This window comes from Pectinophora gossypiella, chromosome 10, assembly GCF_024362695.1.
Source record: "Pectinophora gossypiella chromosome 10, ilPecGoss1.1, whole genome shotgun sequence".
Taxonomy (NCBI): Eukaryota; Metazoa; Arthropoda; class Insecta; order Lepidoptera; family Gelechiidae; genus Pectinophora; species Pectinophora gossypiella.
The window spans coordinates 6,775,144-6,800,794 of NC_065413.1; the positions used below are offsets into that span (position 1 = coordinate 6,775,144).

Below are 25,651 nucleotides of genomic sequence, written 5' to 3' on the forward strand. Positions count from 1 at the left end.
AAAAATTAATAGAAATTACCGACGTGTAGTTACTATCAGTATAAAGCGTGAATACTTAAGGAAGGAAGAGCGGTAAAAAATATGGCAGCCATTTCGACATCTTTTTCTAAAACCCAACGATCGGATAGCTTAAGTATTGGTGCCAATACGGGCTACCACCAATTTAATTTTAACTTACATACGAGTCAATTGACAGATATAAAAGTAGCTTTATCTCTTTCTTGCTCTAATTGTAAGTAAAGGTGAGCACCAGTTTAAGAGCTGTCAAACGAAACTTAAGTTATACTTGTATCAGCCCGAATAGGCACCATGGACTGTATGGCGAACATGACGTGATCCCTTTTAGTCGACTTCTACAATGTGATCAAAAACGTTCTAACAACTTTTAATATAATAATAGTACTTACTTAACATATAAATATTCCAAAATTTTATTATTTAAGAAAATATATTTATGGTGGACAAACTCCTAATGCCGTATGCCACACACAGTGACTTTGCATAGTATGCTATAAAATGCATTTTCAAGTATACTATATTGTAGCACAGCACAGTTTTTCCGATATTGTTTTTGTTCAACAGAAAAAATTGTTAGAAATTTTAAATGTCGCATTCCATTTCCAAATATAGGGTTCGGGTATATAGAACACAGAGCACCTTTTTAGAATGTTTTAAAGCCACTTCAAGTCTAACTTTCAGAAAATCTGTACTTTATAAAACTCTAAATTAATGTAACATAAGTACAGCCATAAGTTGCCTTTGGTCTTGGTTCAATACAAGACCATTAACCCGGCCCCAGGAGGGACAGAGTCATCTTCTTTGCCCTCCACTGGGGCAATTCCTGTTCGGCGCGTCCTTGCCGCGGAGGTGGGCGCCTCAGTAGGCCGGAGTGAGATGGTGGCTGAGTTCGAATAGGGACTCAGACCTACGGGGTATGACGTGGAATCCTGGCCATGGTGAACTAGAAACAAAATACAAACAAGCTGAAATGGACCATGAGGAAATATTAGAAAAGAAAAATGAAGTTATTGCTTCACTGAAAAGTGAATTGGAACATGCAAATGACTTGTTGAAAGCAGCTAATGCACAAAATCTAGACATGGCTTTGAGTGACTTAGCTCCATCTGCAGCAACTGCAAGCAAACTGCTCAAGTCAGGCATGTCTTTGACGCAAATCTATTCACAACTTGTCAAAGTAACAGAAGAACTAGCCAGGGATAAGGGTGAAGACCTTAACGGTTGCAGAGGCGAAGATGGGAGCCATCGGTACGGCAATGCAGGACGGAAAGGGTAAGTCACAGGGACTATAACCTGGAACCTGACAGAGGGCAGCAGTAACTGTCAGTACTATTCAGAGGCGGAGGACAAGAGTCCTAGTATGGTTTTGTAATAGACTACTTTGGGCGCTATCCCACTTGCGTCAGACAGAGTACTGCGGGGCGGAAGGCAAGAGGGAAACCACTGCCCTATTTTTCCCTAAAAAAGTAGCATGGAAAATGCTGCATCGACAAGAGCGTGGCTCTTAAATTGATGATGATGATGAAGTATAGCCAGTGGAATTATAACATAGCATTACGTTTTATGTATTTTATTCGCATACACATGACGCTACAGTAAATATCAGAATTACAAAAGTTGGGGAATAAATTAAAGTTTCTTTTTGCTTGAAGGAACGCAAACTTTGTTTTGATTGATGGGCGAGGCGGAATAATATTTGCTATTCAATTTATGCACTCATTTGCTTTTGAATTCAGGAAAGAGAATCGTTCTGTTTGCTTAATTAAATTGACATGTATTTAATATAACGTGTTCTTTAAATGTTTACGCCTACAATATACTTCAGACAATATTATTTCATTTTAATTGAGACATTGCAAAAATCTTGGAAGTTAGAGCACTTTATAAAAAGTAAACATTTTTAAGTGTGTAAAGAAAGTTTAGTGTTATGTTGACCGGTGAAGTAGTTATCGAGTTGCAACTTGAAATGCACCGTAGAGCGTGCACAGAATCTGTAGTCGGCTTATCGTGTTATGTTGGAAACACGATATTCTAGAAAGTTGTGCAGCGTTCGCGCATTTTGTATTTCCACTTAATCTGGTGACACTGATGCTTCGGGTACCAATTTTGTAAAGTCAGAATAATTTAGTTTAATCCTTTGTGGATATTTCCCAGGTATATCCAATATTTTTACTTTATATTTTTCTTCTCTCGTGTGGGTTTTAAGGCAGAATAGATTACCGATAACTATAGGTCATAGAATAAAATAATGAGATTAACCATAGTGACATAATTCCTTGATAAGTGATTATGATTATGATAAATGAGGAATAATAACTACGTATAACGGTAACTCTTCGGTCTGCACCTGTTCGTGTCAGCCTCACCTTCTCTGGGTCTTATTTTAGTCTTAAATGACCTTAAGCCGGTAAGGAGTATAAAGTTACGCTCACACTTACGCTTTGGGCGGCACATATTGCATGAGACTTTTGTATGAGAGTAAGTATCCGGGTTTGAAATGGTGACATAGTTATTATGTAGCAGCGAAAGGCCCGTGACCATAGAATAATGAATAAACTATGACATGGCTCACGGGACGATTAAACATACTTATCTAACATTATAATCATATACCGCCTAAATATGTCCCACTGCTGAGGACAGGCCTCATCTCAATCAACCAGAGGGGGTGTGGACTTATCTAACAACGGTTTTAAAAAAGTAGTTCCATTTCTTAAGAAGCTTTTCTCTAAACGATTATGAGTAGCCAATAGAAGCGTTTTAAGAATATCCATTTAAATAAATCTTATACAGACTGATAAACTAATATTCTAATCGAATTATTTTAGGTATCTGTAACAGTCGCAGGTTGGTTGTTTATTAGCCCACGGTTTGGTAAGTATTGTTGGCTATGGAAAGCTGAAACCTAATATTCGACCCTTAATTGTGTAATTGTTTTGACGATAATAATAATTGACGTTTATCGAAAAGATGTTGTTTTAGCATGACCTCAACTATGGGTCAGTTTTACGTGTCATTGTAGATTTGCCTCGGATGATTATCGGATATATCATTTAATGGATTATTTTATATTTTAACATTATGTATGACGTAAACGCGTTCTCTACTAACATATTTTTTTAGGCTCACGATCCGGAGGTCCCGGCTTCGATTCCCGGTGCGGACATAGGACATTACTGGCTGATCACCAGATTATCCGAAAGTAAGATGATCCGTGCTTCGGAAGGCACGTTAAGCCGTTGGTCCCGGTTACTACTTATGTAAGTAAGTAGTCGTTACATGAGATATGTCAGGGGCCTTTGGCGGCTCAATAGTAACCCGACACCAGGGTTGATGAGGTTGGTACTCACACGATAGAAAAAGACTAATATAAAAATTTGTAGATACAACGATAGCTAAGAACTTGGGAAAGAACATAGGATTTATGCCGAGGGTTTTCTTGCAGCTTCTTTTCCTCAGCTAAACAGGTTGTGAGAAGCTGCAGTAGTTTTAGCCGGATGAGACGTTCGTTATGGAAAAAATACAACCCAAAGTGTTACTACAGTGTTATCTACCGAATGAAGATATTTTTGAATTTAAATTTGAGAGTTTTATATTTTTTAGGGGTGAAATAAACATTGAATTTGAATTTGATTTATTTCCGAGGAATTGGTTTTGTGGGGTTTTTATTGTACCAATATATTTTGTATTTTTATGAAAAATAAATATTTTACTTACTTACATATCGCGCGCGATAACTGTAATCGGGCGGAGTCACAGCCAGAAAGCTATTATTATTACTTACTTACTTACCTTAAAACTGAACACTATCGTTATCGGTTTTAGTTATAACTAGCTTGTATAAATACATGGTTTAGAATTCCAATTACGCTTAATGGTACCGCCGGCTGATAGCTGCTTTTAATGGCTATTCATTTCAATAAAAAAAAATGCACTTGCCATAATCGAATGCTTTTTTATCTGTAGAAAAATACCTATATGTGTTGATGGAAATGCATCTGTAAAAGTGAAAATTATATCCATCGGTCGTCGGTTTTATTTCTGGTTAGAAAATTGAGTATATTTGTTACGATTTTTTTCGGTTTAGTACGATCTACTCTAAACCGACGTGCGTGTATGAATCGATTGATGAATGTGTATAAAGCAAAAGAAGCATGTTAGATTCGAAGAAAATGCTTACCCCGGTGGGAAAAAGGCGTGAATTTATTTATGTATGTGTATTTTTTATTACTTAATACTTATGCGACGAACCAAACATCCTATTAGGATACAAAATTATAAAAAAAATATTAAGCTATCCTGTTGTGTGTGTGTATCTTGGTGTGTGTGTTGTTAACACATCTACTTTCTTTTTTTTTTACTTAAGTGTTTAAAACCGGTCAATAATTCATCATCTCCCCAACGTTATATCGTTTTTAACGGGTACCGTTGAACTAACCTGAAGATTTAACAGGTCTATATTTTTACGGAAGCGACTACCTATCTGTAAAACCGATCGATAATTACTTCTTCTTCATTCGTGTCAATGACAAGTCGAACAACGTAATTTATAATTTATCAGCCCAAAATTCTGCTATGGTAATAGCACGGGCGGAAGCGCTCATCAGGTCCGCTAGCGTGCAGGTTTCAGGGCACATTGGACATACGATTACGTGGGACATGCTCTGCGGAGCTGCTCTACATTCACACTGAAGGTCCGCCTCGTCTGTGAAACCCCACCAGAATAGGCTTTCTTTGCTCCGGTATTATTAATAAAATTACTGGTGTGTTGTGTTACCTTGGCTATATTTCCTTCACAAATGAAGAGAAATTGTAAATTATACGCACTGTGACGAATTGAATTAGAATATGATTTTCCACGATATTGTCTCAGTTACCGATGATTGATGGTTGTGGCTTCGGTTCAGTTCAGCGTAGTTGTAACATTACACTCTAAATGAAATTGAAGTCAGTTCGCTGTGGGTCAGAACTTAATCCAGGTGAGCTTCGCAGGCGTCACAGCCACAGCCTCCTCCAATTACGGGAACCCAATCATTTCGGCGTAATTAGTACGACCCGGATTACCTAGCTTAGAAGCGAGGTATTATTTATGGCAAGACACAGGCTTTGTTTCCCAACCGCAAAGTTGAGGCTATTTATTACTACAAATAGAACGTAATACGCTTCAGAGATTTTGGGTAGTCCCTCGTCGTTTGAAGTGAATTTAAAAGCGATCCCGCATTTCGGATGTTCAGTAAAATATTTGTAGAACGATTTTGTAAATGTGAAAATTTTAAATGACCTAACATAACATAGCATCACGCTTGTATCTCCGAAGGGGTAGGCATAGGTTTATAACAATAGACTCAGGAACTATGAAGTAGAACTTAAACGTAACTGGCGAGAAGTGTATAGAGGTATAATATACTATACACGTGCCTATCTCTTCGGGAATAAATAGTTAATTGTAAAAAACTGAAGTTTTGTTTAATGGTTTCACTTTGAAATTTAAATTTGCAGGTTTTCTCTCCGTATCAAGAAAATAGGGTTCAAGCAAATGAAAAAACAGTTCGTAATATTAAAATGTTCCGTTTTACATTTCGTTTCTACTTTGTTTCTGTTTTTTATCTCAGACACAATTACGGATGGGGGAAATTGTTTATTCTTTTAATGTTAGTACAAGTAACTTACCTACAGTTTTTTGAGAAGGATTTTCTTCTCAAAACATTTACGTAAAGCATTTGATGGGATTTAAAAAGCGAAAAATGAATAATTATTTTCAGTTTTTTATTATTTACAACGTTTGCTAATAAATAAAATAAAACATCCACTTTCTTTAGTTTGATGATTGGCATTGTAAAGATAACAATTATAATAACAATATTAATTGTTCCGATTGTGAAATAAAGACTAATTTTACTTACTAACTAGGTAATTAGAAATTTCAGCTTTGGTGTCAATTTGATTTTTCAATGACGTTAAGCAAAGTAACATATTTATTCATTTTTTATTCAGTCTGACTACCTACTTTCAAATAAAACAGCGAGGAAACAAGTAACATATGCGCAAAAAGTCGTCAACAATTAAATGGTCTCTGAAATGTGACTTTCATTTTTTGGAAATGACTCCCTTGTGGGGCGAATGAAGAAAAATATTTGGCGAAATGTTGGATACCGCCCCGTGGGCATAATAGAAGGCCACTTTATAGGATAACATGTGCCGTCTTCGCAACCGCAAGTAAACGTTCACTTAGAGTGGTTTGTCAATATAGCTCGGAGAAGCTTTTAGTTACCAGCGGCTTCTGTCGAGAACGTCTCTTTATGTTCTAACAGCGAACGCGGGGAGCATTGTCGAAAGTCTTCGCAGAAGCAACGGCAAAATATTTTGTGACTGTTCAGACATCAATTCAATACAAACTGTTCCGTACATATCAAAATTATTTACTTTTGCGAAAGTAAAATCCGACAGAGGGAATGTGTCCTCTAACATGATGGACTAATGTTATGGGCGATAGGCTGATCCCTTATCAAGGTGCATCATATCCAGCTTACGACATCGTATCAACAGTGGCTGCAAGTTGTCTTTGATTACTTGTGGCTCTGCCCACCCCATTAGGGATTACGGGCGTGAGTTTATGTATGTGTATGTGTGAAAGTAAAACAAATTATTTTTATGTTTAATACATTATACATCAGTAAGTTTCGTGAAAATATTTTCTATAAATGTAATGAATGGACGTATGTGGGCATGATAGATTAGTATTTTAATGATGTAGGAAAATTACTTTGGTTTGTGAATATATAATATACGGACCTCTTTCAAAATACATATATATTATGAAGTAAGTACCTACAGATATTTCATTTGATACTTTACTATGATGAAATGATGTACCTTACTATTACTTAGGTACATGTACATTTTTAGTACAGAATAAATAAATCGCAATAGGCGCTTTGTTAATATGTAATGTGGATTATGATCCACATTTATGATTCATTTTCATTCATTCATCGTCAAATCGCATGCATATATCGCATCATATATCCATTCTGTTGGTTCTCGAGATTAGTCCAAAAATAGGACAGGCTTTCTTTTTGTATTATGATTGTAATGTGTAGTAGCCCTCGATTAATTTTGTAGTAACTAATCATAAATTACATAGTATTTATAAAGTAACGCCAGAAACTTAACTGAAACGTGTCCTACAACATAATCATCAGAATTTCACAAAGACTCCGAAATAATTCCGGCACAAAGGGCACTATTCTTTCACTACATACGTCTAAAGGAAACACTAAATTGGACTCGGCCCGAAAACGTCAGTGTTTCCAGTCAATTAAATAAGTCAATGGTATAGAAATGCGGGTGAAGGCAGATTTAATCACGAGACATTTTGGTTATGCTTTCATGTGTAATTTCCTTTAGATTGGGTCGCCTGGGCCCGGGATTAGTGCTTGCTAGTTACTCGTTTTGTTTTGTTCTAGAATTAATCAGGTTAATCCGCAAGGTTTCGTATTGGTAAATTGGTAAGTTATTGGAAATTGGGGCTGGGACTGGGACTTCAAATTATTTTACGTAGAATTTTCCCCAAAGTACACGTCATGTACAAACTTTATTTAATCTTGCATGTTTACTTTTGTTTGCCTTTTGTGGATAAGTAATTCGATTTTTAGGTAGGTAGTGATTTCATATTTCAATCATCAAACACCACCAAGCTGCAATTCCTTCCTCATTTCCTTAGTTATTCTCTTTAAAGCAATATGTGTTATCACAAGGCACAGAAAGCAGACGTGAAAACGAAAAAGAATGTCCTTATTTCCACATTTATGATTTCCACTGCATCTCGTTAGTTTCCTCCAGAGAAACTCACGATTGTGCCTTTGATAAAAACCCGAGGCAATTACAGATTCATTACGGCACTTCCAAGTTTCTTTCCCTCGAGTTTCCGTTTTCATTATTCAGGTACGAACGCCTAATGGATTTGTTTAATATAACCTGCTGGTTCCACTTTAATGGTGGTTTCTGCAGCACTAGATCAAGGGTCAACTAAAATTGATGTTATTGAACGCGTGATTTGACTCCGGTAATTTGATTACAAAATATATTCCTAGGTATACAAAGTCTATCGAGTTATACGGTAACACAAATCGTCAGATAACTTGCAGTCATTTTGGGTATTATCTTTGTTGTTATCTTTTTTTAGTTCAATCGTAGTAGTTCTCAATAATACTATGTGTAGATTTTATTATATTATTTATTTATTTATTTTCAGGAAGACTTACGGCCATATATATTTTCTAAAATAATTAGTAGACAATAACCAAAGGCTAATTACAAGTTTCCACCTAATAGTAGCTAAGTTATTTACCCTTTTAGTAGTTTTTAGTGTTTGTAGTCATAAAAATTAAGTAGATTATAAACATTTGAAATTCCCAAACTAGGGCTAATTAGTCACTTTAACTTTAAGACAAAACAGGACAACAAAACTGTTAAAACTATCAATAGCTCGTATCAAGTACGTATTATGCCTAAAGTTATTTCTCGCAGAAGTTGCCCATAAAATAGGACGTTGCTTCAAACTGCGAATATTTATACAATCGTAATTTCTGTTTAAGTACTTTCATATTAAATTGGAATAATTAAAATTAGCTCCCGATGACAACTTTGCCCTCATCGATTGTGCGAGTATCAATACAGGGAAGCTGACGTAGTAAGAATTACTAAAGCAATTAAGTAAAATTAAATACGGCTATGTTTAACTTGTTACTTTTTATGAGTCTTGGAAAACTTATGCACCTAACAGACATTTTTAGAGCATTTATAGGGTGATGTTAATTGCCAGCTTTATGTGAAGGTGTCTTTTTAACATCTGATGCATTTCCTCCAGGAAAAAATTACCTCCAAGCGCTCAAGTCTTTACCTTCAGATTGCAGCAAGTCGGTTTCGCAGAATACATTTAATTAAATTTAATAATTACAGCTACTACAACTTTAGTACTTCAAGTCATTAATAACATTAAGGTAAATTTTGCACAGACAAAGTGCTTTCCAAGCGTTTTATTTCTCAAGTAGCAACTTAATACTGTTGAAGGCAACTTTTCCATTACTCTGACGGCAAGCGCACTTGAGGAGTGAAGTATCAAAGGAAGTTTGTTTTCCCGTCACTTCACTATGTCTACACTATATTAGCATGGCGCAGACGGTCCATAATATCCGTATCTTCCACGCTTCCCTCGCTTTGTAATAACTTGTAGAAACAAAGGGTCGATTGACAGCATGTCACGGGTCTTGTATGGCTGGATGCCTGTTAGTAGTTGTTCGTTAGCCGGGAATCGGCATCCGGTCTCCTTATCAAGGCACATCCGGCTCGGAGCCGTTTTGTTTCTTTGAAAATGTACTGAATATCCGGCACCACCGTATAACCCTGCCTGACGAGAATGAATGCTGGATGTGTATTCATAGCTGGATGTGAATTACGCACTCCGCAACAGAAAAAGGCATTTACTGTTTTTTTTTGCTGATGGTGATAAATTGACATTTCGTGTGAAGAAAACCTAAGAGTCTAATGCTATGCGCCAAGCAGGTAAGAAATACAACAATTCTACCTTTCTTCAGTGCAGAATATAGTTGAAAAAAAATATTAAAATTCTGTATCTAGACGGACACTAGTTACTTTTTAGGACATTCAAATGATTCAAACCTGCAATGTCCTTACCAAACAAAGAACAGTCTCACAAAGTGATTTCGACAATGTCAGCATCGGAAATCGAACCCGTACCTTCAGATAATACGCTATAATTATACGAAGCAATTGGTAGCGCAGTTGAAAGAACGCTTAATTCTCACTGCGAGGGCGTATGTTCGAATCCAGCTAAAGCCTAAACTAATGATGATAATAATTCACGCGTTAATGTGCACAGTGGTGAAAGAAAACCCATATTTCCGGGAAATTCATTTCGGAGGTATGTGACCTAATCTGTATTGGGCTGCTTTACCCACCGCTCATTGTAAGGCCAAATAAGCAGTCGTTTCTGTGAAAAACCTCATCTGTCATCCTCACTGTGTTATTTGTTGCTATTTTATTATAGGATTCCACCTGTAATAGATATGATTACAGAGTCTTTGGATTATAGCCTACTGAGACTGATCAAAGGTACTACTTGAAGGGAAAATGAAAGAAAAGGTAATATAATCATGCCACAGAGAAATGTATTGGTAGCCGAAGCTATTTCTTTTATGTTATTAGTTTCGACCTTTCTCTTATTAGTTTTGGTCTTAAAAGGGTCAGTTGTAAAAGTCATGACGTTTTATGAAATATGTACAAATAAAAAAAAATGTATATCGTTGGATGAACCAGCAGATCTAAATTTGGAACTCTACAACATTCCAAATTAAGAACTAGATCGAGAAAAGTTCTCGTTGAACCAAACTATTTTTACTTTTTATAGAATCGCCGATGCTGAATGCTCTGTTCGGGCTGGCAGGCTTCCTATAAGTGGGACCAACTTTTACCATTTTAACTTTTCAACAAATTTCAGTGTGGAAATAACAACCACGTTAGTCCGGCAGGCGGTGGGTCACAGGTTGCCATTATTTGCGAGATATTTTTTGGAATGTCGCACCATTTTCTGCACAGAAATGGTAACGCGTTGTAAACTAATCCCATTCATTTATCAAGCCAATAATCTCGACAAAGTTTCATAACACTGCCTTGGTCGTATTCAAATGACTAAATCTAGATAATAATTCCAACACAGAATCACGTCATTTACCCGTCTCGCAAAACACAGATAATCATTTGGTTTTAAGGCGGGTAGACGGATGATTAATAATTAAAGGAATGTGCGAGCCTGTGGCGTGGTTTGGGGACCATCTCAGATGGTACGCACGGCTACAAAGTTTCAACTGTCATAACGCAGAATTCTGAATGGAAATGCTGTGATTCTGTCATCAGCTGCGTGGCCGACGGTACGTATTGTCGTACTAATGGAGATTGTTCGCGCTTCCTCGGTTTATGCCTAATGGAATAATATCTCGAGGTTTATGTTGCGTCTTCAACAGTTGGTGAAAATTGTACATTTGCTTACACGGAAATGTCACCATATGCTAAAATTGTGAAATAAGTAACCATAAGCCTTATACGTCTATTTCAGACGATTCATGACTATCATTGTCGCAGGGTGATGCACTTTATTTCATGGCTGTGCAAGCCAATTCTCGTTCGGAAAATTCTACCACCAGGAGAAGCCTTCGACAGTTGGAGTGTTGTCGGCTTGGTGTCCTGGTATATTCCATCACTTCCTGATTAACTGTAACGTACAGATTGAAATGACGAAACTACGATACAGAAATATTATCTGTTCGGTCTTATTATTATGATTTGCGACAAAATGCTACTTAAAAAATATTGTAATGTAATCTTTCTTTTGTATGTTTTAAAATGTTTCGTATATGTGTGCGCAGTATATATATATATATATATATTATATGTGAGATGCTTCCGTGCTTCGGAGGGCACTTTAAGTCGTTGGTCCCGGCTATTAGCCGTAAAAACACCTCCATCAACCCGCATTGGAGCAGCGTGGTGGAGAATGCTCCATACCCCCTCCGGTTGATTGAGGTGAGGCCTGTGCCCAGCAGTGGGACGTATATAGGCTGTGTAAGTTTATGTATATATTATATGTCTCCAATTTGGTCAATGTACTTCGTTCTACGTCTTTCTCTGCCAGCCCAACCATCAACCTTCGCTTTATATACCGCCTTCGTAATCATATTATCCTTCATCGGCTGTACGTACCCCAACCAACTTAACAAACCAAACAAACATAGCAAACCAATCGAAGGTAAAAAAAGAACTTTTCCTTCTCAATCTTAGTCACTATATTGTCTTTTACACCATATCTCTCTCTCATCACACCTTCGTTCCCTTATCTTCGTGGTAAAAGGTTTCAATTATATTTTTTTACAGATTTCTCAGTGCTTTTAAGTACTACTCGTATGAGGGCACATGCATAATGATAACATTATGACATGTATGTAATATAACGCCAGCTACTGTGTCTCTGCTCCTTGTTGCATTATAACAGACAATAAGTTTCCGCTTGTAAATCTATGTTATACTGCAGCGTGCATACACATGGAGATTACATAGCTGCAATACATCTCCTCTCTACTATGATGATATTTGCTAGAGGAAATGTCCCCATCAACTATGTGTATGTATTACATTGCGAAACATCATTCCCTTAGGGACATCCTCTAAGCGGACCCTGTGAACGCGTTATTCCGTTTTCACAGGGTCCGCTAACCTAACCTGATTTTTTTCCGGCTCTGATTGTTACAGAAGCGACTGCTACTGACTACAGATAGACTGGAAGTGACTTTGACTGAAAGAAATAAGCTATTACAGAAAATGTCATACAAATTACAGTGATTGCGTCCAAACGTCCAAGCAAAACATCTCACTGGTTGCATAGCCGGAAACTAGACTTCTATTCTAGGAAAACAGCGCGATATTGCAGTAAGTATTTTCCAATAGCAAAAAGGAAATTGCCTCTCAGTACGAGGAACACAGGAACGTTATGTTCACGACAATACGTACTTTCTAGTAATGTCTAAACAAAAGACATAAGAACTGGCTCGAGCATCAACGGGACGATCTTAGTTTAAGGTCTTACACACAGAGGAAACAGTGAATTCCATCCGAGGTACGTATACAATAAACTATAGTAAGAATTATGTAGTGTAAACGATTGATGAATGTGGAGGAAGCAAGACAAGTGTGTCAGGATCGAAGCAAATGGAATTCCATAGTCTGTGCTTACCCCTGGGAGAAATAGGCGTGAGTTTATGTATATATGCGTGTAAGTATTACGTATAAAAGGGACACTCTTCGCCCAGCACCAATACGAGCTTGGAGAGAGCTTGATTTATCCCCCCAGCGATGAGCGTTGTATTAATATGTAGATAGATACATATAAAAAGGACAATTTGTAAGTAGTTATTATTTTATGTTACAACATGACTGAATGTGCTGAGCGCTACAAGCTTTACTTCCATCGATATACTTACCACATTTATGACAATAAATTTTCATTTCATTTGATTTCAAAGGATAGTTACTTTCAAGATACTGCCCATCACTTACATACACTAGTGGGTAGTTGTTAGGGGTACCTATCTACACACTTAACACTCAAGATTCAGAAAAAAGGAAAACATATGTCACGTAAAAAAAACAGATACGGCACCTAGAGCACTCCGGGAGTGGGATTTTGTATAATGTTCGAGTTTGTAGGAACCCAAACAAATCTAGGCGAGACGACGCAAGCCAGTACAGTTTCATATGCACTCAATTTTCGCTTCGAAACGCATCCGGATATCTTCTGTATGTGGTAACCTTTAGCAATGGCGTGGGTCTTATCGAAAAAGTTTCACCACTTCAGAACTATGGTTGGGCGTAATGTGTACTGGTTTACGATATAATATTGGCTGCTGTATCTATCTGATCTGATAACGAGTTTGTGGTGAAATATAAAAGACATACTCGTAGTGACTCAGTAAAGTTTATTTTATTTCGCTTTATAATGAAGCTATGACACAATGTATCATCAAGCGAAATACTTCTGTAAGCGGAATATTTTATTGATTTTGATGTCAATTGGTGCTAATATGTGATCTCAAAAAAGTAATGTCGTTCTTTCAAAATACGAACAAAATCACGTGGCACGCATGGTAAATAAATAAACAAAATCCATTTCGACAAAATTTATTTAATCGATCGACAATTTTATTACGTTGCACATGTTAGCCCTGCTGAAGCAAGAAGTGTTCTTTTTTTGAAATGTTAATAAAAAGCAATATACTGCATGAGTACATAAACAGGTCATACCATAGGTAATTTTTATTGGGGTAGGGGGCGCCGCGGCCAGTTCGAGCCCCGAGACCGGACATGCACCAATGAGTTATTAAAAGTTTCACTAACAATGTAACTCAATAGTAGCCCAAGTAGGTAGTAGTAGTTCAATTGTAACCCTGACGCCAGGGTTGTTGAGGTCCGACATTGACCTGAAAAACCGTATGAGAGATGAAGACACATTAGTTGGCTCGATCATTAGAAAAAAAGAAAGAAAGAAACGTTTATTGTAAAGGGACACCACAGTTACAAATATAAAACAAATAACAAATATATAATATAAAACACGGAGTAACACATACTTATAATCAAAACAGATAATAAAAAAAACAACATACTCTCTCTCTCTCTTTTTCTCTTTTGTTTTGTATTTTGTTTTTCCTGTTTGTGCAATAAAGTATTTGTTATGTTATGTTATGTTATACGCGAAAAATACAAATAATTGAGTGTATGGACTGGTCAACATTATAGGTAGATGGCGATACAGCTCACCTTTTATGTTTGTGTAACAAAAAGCTCGGTGAAGCGTGGCTACTCAGTTCATCTTGAGATGGATGTATGGACAGGCCCAGTAAGAAATATAATCATAAGCGTATGTTATAATATGTGTTAGAAAGACACAAATAATTATGAGCCCACTTGAACCCATTCTTGGTATTGGAGTCCTTAATAATTATTTAGTACTTATCCTATTAGAGACAGTGTACTTAGTTAATTGCTTTTAAATAGTACATTAGTTAAGGCGTTCTACAAAACACATGTACCTAATTACGCTTTAGTCTAGAATAACATCGTGTAAAATTACTTTAGACCAGTGGGCTGGATACTTCTTCTTCTGTCGTATGGTTTGTACGGCGGATAACCAACCCCATGAACCATGGTGTCGGGGTTTATTGAGCCTCCATAGTCCCCTAACATGACTTATGTAACGACTACGTACTTACGTATCAGTAAGTAGTAACCGGGACCAACGGCTTAACGTGCCTTCCGAAGCACGGATCATCTTATTTTTGGACAATCAGGTGATCAGCCTGTAAGCAAACTATGGATCAAAAAGTGATTTTTGTTTCCCACCGGGATTCGAATAACCTCCGGATCGTGAGCACAACGCTCAACAAATGGACCACGGAGGCCGTTACTGACGTGTGGTTAAAAATATGGCAAATAAAACGTAACTAGTCTCAAAATATGTAAGAACATTCGCACACTAGCTAGTTTTATCTTAAAACCACGTATGAAAAGTACAAGAAAACATCACAAAAAGAAGAAGCTGATGTATGCTTCCACACGCTAACATATCGGGCTATGGAACTAATGTTTGTTCACCACTCTTGACATGCGCTTACCGAGCTAAAAGTGTATCGACAAGCTTTAGTGGTAAAATGAAATGTACTGAAGTATTCTTTCTTGCGAGTATTCAGTGTGTATTTTGGATATTTTTATTATGCATCTGTTTTTCATTTCATTTTAAATTGATAGCTCATTTATTTTCAATACATCGTAAAATATTATCTACGTTGTATTTTATTATCTAGTCTTCAGTTCGTTAATAACATATTCTTCTTCTTCTATCATGTGGGTTGTGAAGTGAATTACCAACCCCATTAAACCTGGTGTTAGGGTTGCTGATATAATAATAATATCATATTTAGACATAAAAAATATAATATAAAAAAGTTAGCGGAAAAAAATATTGAGCGAAAATGTAATAAAGTGACTACTTTATTTAAATAACCTTGTGAATCCCAGTGAAGCTGTCCTCTTATTAGGCCGCTGACTCATCTCTCCCAAGGGTGAGCTATATCTCACTTTGCCAAAAATTATTTAAGGCGTAATCAATATTCCCAAGCCATATATCACCCTGTCTTCCGAGATTGATGGCCTAACTCACTTATTAAGTTCATTAACGATCATTATTAATAACCCTGCGCAAAAACCCTAATTGCTAGCCTTGGATGTTAGAAATAATGAGTTAGTTTGATTTTACAGCGAAGTAAATTTTGGTATTAGTCGTTTATAAAAATAATAAGTAATTTTTTTTTCGATGGCTGTTTTGAGAGACTTCGGCCGGAATTTATTCTATAGTATATAAATTTACACAAACAAACGGGTGGTCAGAGCCCCAAGTATTCAAAGACAACTTGCAGCCACTGTAGATACGAAGTCCTAAGATGGGTAAGATACACCTTATGGTGACAAGGGATCAGCTTATCGCCTTTAAGATAATTAACTGTCCTTCATGACAAAGGACTTTGTGACATGCCCGGAAATATAAGCAATAGATTATAACTTCCATTACTACCTTGTTCTATGATACAATCCAGCTGGTTTTTAATAACTTTTGATTTCTGCTACCTGATTACCCCGATACCGACCCCGCCGGCGTGGTCGACGATTTCCCTCATTCAGCGCTTATCGCTATCGACCCACTAGGGTCGATTAATTCTTTCAAATATTTTTCCTCTCAGACGACGCCCTGAGCCGAGGTTCGCGCCCAACTGGGCACCCTCAGGCCTGTTGTCTTAAACGTTGTACCGGGTGAGAGCCTTCAGCGCTCCCCATTTGTCCGGCCAAGTAGTTAATGCCATCTGCGGCAAATCTACAATAAGTCGCGTCAAAACGATTTCTGCTACATTTTGGATTTCATTCTGAATGATCGGTACATTCTGGTACGACAACAACACTAATTTTGGATGTCCACATTATTAAATTCATTCACATACGATTCAAAAATAAAATGATCTACCTACATACATAATTTATGAAATGGAAACAAACGGAAAGAAATGGAATGACATGGAATGAAATGTAATGTGGTAAATATGGCCATATATTGTGATTTAAGTAAGTAGGTAATAATACCTAACTACATGTATACCTACTATACCTACTATATACCTACTATAATACCTAACCATATGACTGGGCCATAAGGCCCATCACATTCAGTCATATTCTAACATACAATTATATTATATTAGTAAGTAATCTAATCTTAATCTAAATTAACTAGCTATATTTAAATCGGAAAGATGCAATAACTCACTCAAAGAATAAAAAAAACCTCTCTTAGCTGTAGGTTTAGCTGAACACGGAAATGTTACCTGAATCTTATGTGTAAGTAGCTATACAATTTATTAATTGTTTAAGTGCCTTAAAAATATATTGGAAATTTCTACCTGAATTTCGCAGTAGCTGTCGCTGTCGGATTTTATCACATTTTAACGTGAACACTTTTATAACAGAATTACTGATTTCGATAATATCGTTAAGTTGAGCCTTATTGACGTTACTGCCAGTGCAAACACCTGCGACCGTTAAACTGATGAGATGGTTTTTCAATCAAATTACTTTGGGGCAATAATATTATAGGCTATTTGCCGTCTCATCTAATTTATTTTTAGAACCTTTTTATTTTGTAGAAAGACAAATATTTCAATTACAAGCGTCAGACAGAATACTGCGGGCGGAAGGCAAGAGGGAAACCACTGCCCTATTTTTCCCTAAAAAGTAGCATGGAGAACGCTACACCGACAAGAGCGTGGCTCTTAAACTAATGATGATAGGTATAACCCATTATAACTCCCGGCTTTGCCCACAGAAATGTTAATAATTTTGCAGTCTATGCCCCAAGCTTATTCCCTACCATAATTATTATCATTATTGAAAATAAGTTAAATAACCAATCAAAACAGATATTGCAATAATTGAACCAATGAACACAAACGAGATAAATATAATTTATTCAGAACAAAGAACACAGTATGCAGAAGTCAGGGGGGTCTAAAAAGGCCACATCAAAACAATTTATCTTAAAAGCAATATAGAAAGCCATTTGCTAAAAAAAATAAATTAGTTTTTAGACTAGACCAAATAAACAAATTCACAAAATAAGAAATTCAGAAAAATAAATCAAATTCTAATGTTAAATACTTATTTGAGATACCTTATTTTAAATAATTAATTTCAGTCAACTTCTGTTCCCACGTCCTTTTGTTACTCTTTGACAAAATTAGTAAATTGGAAACATGAAGAGTAATTATCTAATTTATTAAAGTTTGTTCCAGCTTTTCCTACGGTTATTACCTACAATTATTATTCAGACAATATTACTTTTTAGTACTTAATCAAAAATTTAGTTTTATTTTAGTTTAAACAATAGATCGTAAGAATGAAATAAACTTAATTTTCTTTAGTACCTACCTATTCTTTCCATGAGTTAGGCATATCCTCCAAATGTGAAGAAATTATAGCCAAAAATATTATTATTTCCCAATGAAAATAATGGGCCAATCATTATTGTGCTTAAAACTCAAACCTACTATGTAAGTATTTCAAATAAATCTAAAATCGAAATGGTGTCACGGGTAAACGTTACTAAGTTAAAAATCCAAAAACGATCTCAAAATTGCAAACAGCGAAGTTTCATATTCACATTTCCCATTTTGCAAAGCCCGGTTTTTATTTAGCCATAGCTGAATGCGCACAACACAAAAGCGTGTCAACAGACTACCCTTATGCATGACTAGATGGGTTAGTAAAATATTTTATGGACATTTTAATAAAACTGTTTCGTTGCAAAACGTTCAATTGCAATCAATAATATTGTATCTAACGCACAGCACAGTTGTGTTCAAAACTATAACTCGAGCTATTCTATAAACTAAACTAACATAATTAACATGAGTGAAATTATCTGAAAGTTCTTAGTAATCGACCCTCCTTGTTTTGGCAGTTTTCAACTAATTACGAGAAAATTCTCAAAAGATTCCCTTTCTCGTTCATTCTCTTTCTTTTTTATTGACAAATTTGAATATAAATTAAATGAAAGTATATACTTTAAGAGTTTGAATTCATGTTTATGTCACGTGGTTTCCAGGGTTTGTACCCGGTTAATGGATGGTCATTAACCGGGTCGGGTGAGCCTATTGAGACTCATATCCTATTACGTGGGATTTGAACATGGGAGTTTGCTATACTCCTCTGCCTACCCAAGAACCAAGCGTGATGCTATGTTATGTTAAAGTATACCCTAACACCCTGTATACTCGACTGCAGAAATTTAATCCCTATAAAGTATCTTAACAGTAAACGGTGTCACTATAAGTATTTCCTTCGAATCATTAAAAATGTGGCAAGCTATTGCGATTTATTAGGCAAAATGAATTCTAAGCAAAAACATACGTAACACAGACATAATAATTATATAATTATACTTAAACGTTGTCCTATCCAGCTTCACTATCTCCTAACTAATACATGTGGGTATGTATGGTGTAATCATGGTTTCATCAAAAGAGACACACACCGCCGCTCCGCCATCAGGGCTCGTCACGCGGTATTCATGCGGCGGCGGTGATGGTAGCTGCAATTATGCGCCACCATGAATGTACTACCTCGTCACTCGTACTTTCAATGGCTTTTCATACTAACTACACGTTGCAAGGCCGTTGTTTGTACACGCCATAATTTGTCTTCGGTTTTCCTCCCGGATGAATGGGCGGCTGACCGTTTGCCTTTGTAGAGAATCTGTCTTGGTCTACATTGGATTTGTTTCTTGGGTTCTAACGTATTGTTCGTGGTATTGTGTGCTCGAAAGAGAACGGATGGGCAACGTTTAGAATTTATATTAGAATGAACTTTATCCTTCATCTTTAAGAAAGCGTTTTGCTACTTTCAATTTGTATAACAGATGGTAAAATATGATTCCAACTAGTTTAATCAGTTACTTTCGCTAAACGTCAAAACACGAGGTGACTATGAAAGTATGAAAAAGCAACCTGTGACGTCATAGAAAAACGAGAAAAAATGTCGCACATGTTATTAAATTTTACTTTATTAAAATTCATAAATAAGTTAAATAGAAAAATGGAAACGTTTTTTGTCACCTTGAGTTCTGTTTTTATATAGTAATCAGATTTTCATAATTTATCTTTGACCTAGGAAACAACCCAATTATCCAAAAAAGGAGTTTTCACTAGTGTAGTTAATGACGTGGTGATATATGCTATTCAGCTCTGCCTACCCCTTCGGGAATACAGGCGTATATAGGCGAAGGCGATGATATGTGTCAAAGGAGTATATAGCACTCATGGTGTGAAATTAATTAGGTATGTACCTCATCATCATCATCATCAGCCGTATGACGCCCACTGCTGGGCATAGGCCTCCCCCAAGGATCTCCACGACGATCGGTCCTGCGCTGCCCGCATCCAGCGGCTTCCCGCGACCTTCACCAGATCGTCGGTCCACCTTGTAGCGGGCCTACCCACTGAGCGTCGTCCGACACGTGGTCGCCACTCCAGAACCTTTCCGCCCCATCGGCCATCGGTTCTCCTCGCTATGTGTCCTGCAGGTATGTACCTACCTACTCTCAAGATTACAATACAATACAATACAAAAACGCTTTATTGCACATATAAACACAACACTAAAAACAATTACAAATGTGACAAGAGAAGTACAATCGGCGGCCTTATTGCTAAATAGCTTCTTTCTTCCAGGCAACCTTAGGGGACATTACTCCATTTAAGATTAACAATTTACAACAGCTGCTACAAGGTTATGAACTTGTCAAAGTAACAATAATTACAGAAAATTACTTTGAGTTTATAAAACTTAAAGTATTTTACTAGGCAATTTCACTAGAAATAGCCATTAGTTCACAGTACTGAGGTCTGAACGGTAATTTCCTTAGGCTCAGTACACAATGGCGTGAGTGGTAATATGTAATTAGCTCACAGCTTACGCGCACGCCACGGGAATAGTGACGACGTAATTATGAATCGGGAATAATCTGTGAATAGTGTACAGTCGTGAGCAATATAATGTACCCACTTTAGGACTCTGTCGCACTAACATATTTAACATTTAGTGAGACTTATAGTTCAATTTGTCAAAAAAGTTAATGTGACATGGTACCAAAGTGTATACATATTAATGCTCATGACCGTACCCAGGGTCTTTGTTGGAAATGGTATTCTGATGTACAATTTTATTGTACATTGTTACTATGGTGATCAAGTATCAATTGCTGATACGTGTTGTGTTTTGATAGTACACCAACTGTCTGAGAAACATGGGCGCTAATTCCGTGTGAATAATTGATAGTTCTACTCAATTTCTACTGAAAAATAAAGAAATACCTACAATATAATAAAACTTAATTCAAGCCCGTAAATGGTACAGTTGTTACGTTACTGAATTCGAACTCATTTATATTTTAGGGACATAACCTTCTCAACTTCGTCTGGGAGACTAAACCACGTCTAGCCTTTGTAGGTCAATGTTCTAAAGCATACTTAGTAACAGTTAATGTTTTTATTTTTATGAACTCAGGTATATACTGACATGCCTAAAATGTAGATTAATAAAAAAATAAATATATTTAATTTCACATTCGTGATTACTAATCAGGTCAAGAGTAGAGTGCTTTAAACCGGCGAGCATGCAAGGAGTCTTTGATGAGAGTGGAGGAAGCGAAGGTGGTTTGTCAGGATTGTAACTCTAGTAAGTGGAATTCAAGCGATTTCTTCCAGACAACCATAGGGTGAGGAAACATGTAAAAATTGAAATTGAAAGATTGCGGGTACAAACTATAAGTACAACTTACCAATAAATACGTGCAAATAAATATATAACATACATACATTATATATACCTAAAAATAAAATAGTACACACAAGATACCTAATAATAAGCAACCCAAGAGCAATACAGAATGTAAACAACACCACAACACACTTCATTACAAAACCAGAACCATTTACAATTTTAAAAAGGAAAAGAATAAGTACCTTGGAGTACATTCAAGATACCCAAAAAAAAAAAATAGAAAATCTACCTACGTACTTGTCCCGTGAACACATTTTTATTGGTACGATTTAATATAAAGCAACGGTTTATTGCGTATGACATAAAGTTACTGGAGGAAATTACACCGTCCACATTTGTTGTCGTTATTTATATTTTCGTTATTAGGTATGAAACACGACGCGGAAAGAATAAAAGTATTGCAATAATCCGGGTTGGAGACTGCGTGTGTCTTGTGCGTCGAGGAAAGTCACGTTAACGGGAGAAAGGGAGTCAATAGAGGTCAGATATTCGGTACCTCTCTAGCTGAATATTTTGATTTATTTCAACTCCGTTTCCGTTTTTTTCAGATTTCAGAAACGTAGAATATTCGATCCCACTACTGGGCAAAGGCCTGCCTTTGATTTTTCCACTCCTCTTTTTTACGCGATCTCCGGCCAATCCTTCCGATAAGCATTACTTACACTGTTTCTCAATATCTTGATACAGGTCCCCTAGTTTTCAATAGCCACCATCAAAATTGTATAAACCGTTAATGTCATTGTGAATAATATATAAATTGTTGTGTGTGGAAATAAAAAAAACATTGTTATTATTATTATTGAGGTCGTCACACCATCTTTTACGCGGTCTGCCTCGACTTCTATGCCCGCCTTGAGGTGTCCAGAGGGTAACGACTCGTGCCCATCGCTTCGGATGCATCCAACATATACGAGTACACATACAGTATATACTTACATATTATACAGTATAACAATACATATACGAGTAATAATGTTATTATGGTATTTTATTATCATTTTCCAAATCGTTAGCACGGTGGTAGAGTGATGCTTATATCCTCCAGTAAATATCTTTATTCAGTAGGTAACATATTTACACTTTGAATCGTTATTTTTTACATAACGAACGTCTCATCCGGTTCAAACTAGTGCAGCTCTCGCAATCTATTATATAACCGGGGAAATGAAGTTGCAGAAAAAATCTCGGCACAGGGACCTAAAAAAAATACAATATGATCGCCAATGGGACGTATAAAGAATAGACTGTTTTGTATGTTCACTTCTCCGCCTACTGGTCACGTCAAAAAACCACGCCTTCTGGCCAAAAAAACCGAGCTAAGTAACTCTACAGAGAGCGTGTTTTTATTGTTGTTTGTTTAATAAGAAAATGAGTCAGCAGTACGTAGGTGTCTCATAACAAAGCCGTTGCTATTCACAAACAAAGTAATAGATCAATGTCAACTTCCGTCTTTGATGTAATCTATCTTGCTTGCCACCAAAGGTTATGTTTGCAGCCTACTCTCACGCTACCGCAGGGCAGGGTGCAAATAATCATGACATTCCTGTAATATGTATAATGTATTATGTACTTAGTCACATTCTGTGACACACACGTGCCAAAGATTTACACACTATACAGGGTGTTAGTGACATCGTAACGAATACTGAGGGGGATGATTCAGACCATGATTCTGAGTTGATATCAAGTGGAATTTTCCGTCGCAAAATTCATGATTTTTTTTAGTTGTTTTAAATTATATTCAATTCTATACTTTTGCGATGAAAAATTCCACTTGATATTAACGCAGAATAATCAGCTGAATCATCCCTCTCAGTATTCGTTACGATGTCACTTACACCCCGCAAAAGTACATACTGTAGTCATACAAGTAGGTATGGGTGTTAGTGACACCATAACGAATACTGAGGGGGATGATTCAGACCATGATTCTGAGTTGATATCAAGTGGAATTTTCCGTCGCAAAATTCATGATTTTTTTTTAGTTTTTTTAAATTATATTTAATTCTATACTTTTGCGATGAAAAATTCCACTTGATATTAACTCAGAATAATCAGCTGAATCATCCCTCTCAGTATTCGTTACGATGTCACTTACACCTCGTATAATTACAAACATAATTCGCTTTGAGTTATATAGGTAGGCTAGAGTCACCAAACCAGAATTAGGAAAGTTTATTCGGCATTTACATACATAAACTCACGCCTGTTACCCACCGGGGTAAGCAGAAACTATGGGATTCCATTTGCTTCGATCCTGACACTCCTATCTTGCTTCCCCCACATTCATCTTTTGACCAAAATAACATTTTATTATAAAAAGGGCCACATCGATGCAATCCATCTAAAAAAGCTGCTATTTGACATTTTATATGCAAAGTTCATGTACAAAAGCAATATTGCAATTTTACATTTAATTGCAATATTGCTTTTGTACATGAACTGTTTCGATGTAGCCCTTAAACCCGCTGAGATGAACAAAAACATAGTGAGTGCCGGTTTTTTTATCGAACTCATTCTGTTTGGAAATCTGATGCTACTTTCAATACCTTCATGTACAAAAAATACCTTTCACGTTTCATCAAAAATAATCGAAATAATTCTCAGTCCAATTAGATGGAAAAGTATTTTTATCCGCCGTAGGGTTATCCGAGACGTGAATGTTAAGAGAAATTTTCTTTTATCCTCATCTTATGTTCCCAACAATTTCCCATCGGTCATAAAATTGTCCAGCAAACCGGATATAATGGAAGACAATTTCTTTTTCCACCTGAGCCGTTCGTTTGTTGCACATAACGTAGAATTGTTCCCTTTTCCCAGTTGTGGTGGAAAGCTGCAAGTGTTTTCATAATCTCAATATTTTTCTTGTCGATTTTCATAAGTTCGACTTCGCATGCGAACTGCTCGTAAGCTATACATTTACATAATCACTTTTTGCGCACTTCCACTGGGTGTTAATAAATGCAGAAGTTTTGTTCACCTTCTTTGTTTCTATCTGTGTGTTGCGTTGAAAATGCCTGTGGGGACTGCCAGTTCGTTAACTTTGAAAAGCCTTTGACATATGTGTCAAAACAGTTAAAGAGAAGCTTAGGATTGATGATATACGTGTCGCTTACGTACGTAGACTGCATGTTAAACGTAGCGGACAAATTTAGGCAAACGTCCTGATTAGTAGGCGGTTCATGCCGGTTGCAGACTGAGAGCTAAGTAAGGTTAAGGTTAGCTCGCATAGCTGACGCGTCATTCCCGTTCCATGGCCGCTCCATTGACCTTCCACAGTTGTTATGTGCAGACTCCACATTCCTGAGAAATGCGTTTTAAAGGTACGTAAACTAATCTGGTATCGGGCCGGTTTTCCTATCGCGGACGGGAAGGTTAGCAGGCGCTTCTGTAAAAAACCGGATCAATCAAATATTTAGGTAAGGTAATTAGAGCCTGTGAAAATGGGACAACTAGGAGATGATGATGAGTTGTCAACAGACTGCAACTTGTACAGTTAAAGCACTATGAAATTACGTCATCTATGCCAGCTGAGCTAAAGTAACTTAGCTTAGCTCGCGGTCTGCAACCGGCATAAGCGTCAGCAGTGGAGCGTCTTATGATACGAACTGGCACTGCTGTGCTTGATAAACAGCACTCATTCTACTTACACAACTGCCAACACGACAAAATCAAGTTGCTCAGTTTTCCAGATGTTATTCTCACACTGAGATTGTGTAAGCGCAGTATTACTGTTCTAGCATCCCACATCACAACTTTGCGCTGAAATACACGCTTCACGTTACGTTTTAGTTCCCACATTTTTCACAAAGCATTATTTCCAGAGAATTTCTCCATTATTTATGTCCGGTCAGACTGAGAACGCTTGACTTGTTACGGAATGCTTCGCTCCAAATTGGATTTACGTTCTTAGAACTGGCATTGAGGTCCAATTACGTACTGAAACTATATTTACTTTAGCAGCAAATATAAATTTTGCTATTGAACTTCGGACAGGATATCGAATTCTGCTGGCTCAACTCGTACTGTTTTGCAGTATTGACGTAGTTGGAAAACTTATAATCAATTTGTGCAAACAATTCCCCTATCAGTTTTCTATGCTGCAGAATTTCAGTAGCTTCGT

General features: G+C 36.8%; 1 protein-coding gene across 1 annotated transcript in view; it reads left to right on the top strand.

The window, feature by feature from the left end:
• The first annotated feature begins 934 nt into the window (after positions 1 to 934).
• Positions 935 to 25,651, top strand: part of LOC126370381 (lipase 3-like) — a 29,930-nt gene continuing 5,213 nt past the window's right edge. The window contains exon 1 of the mRNA XM_050015219.1: positions 935 to 1,223. Within this exon, the coding sequence (XP_049871176.1) occupies positions 935 to 1,223 (289 nt within the window). The remainder of the gene's footprint in view (positions 1,224 to 25,651) is intronic.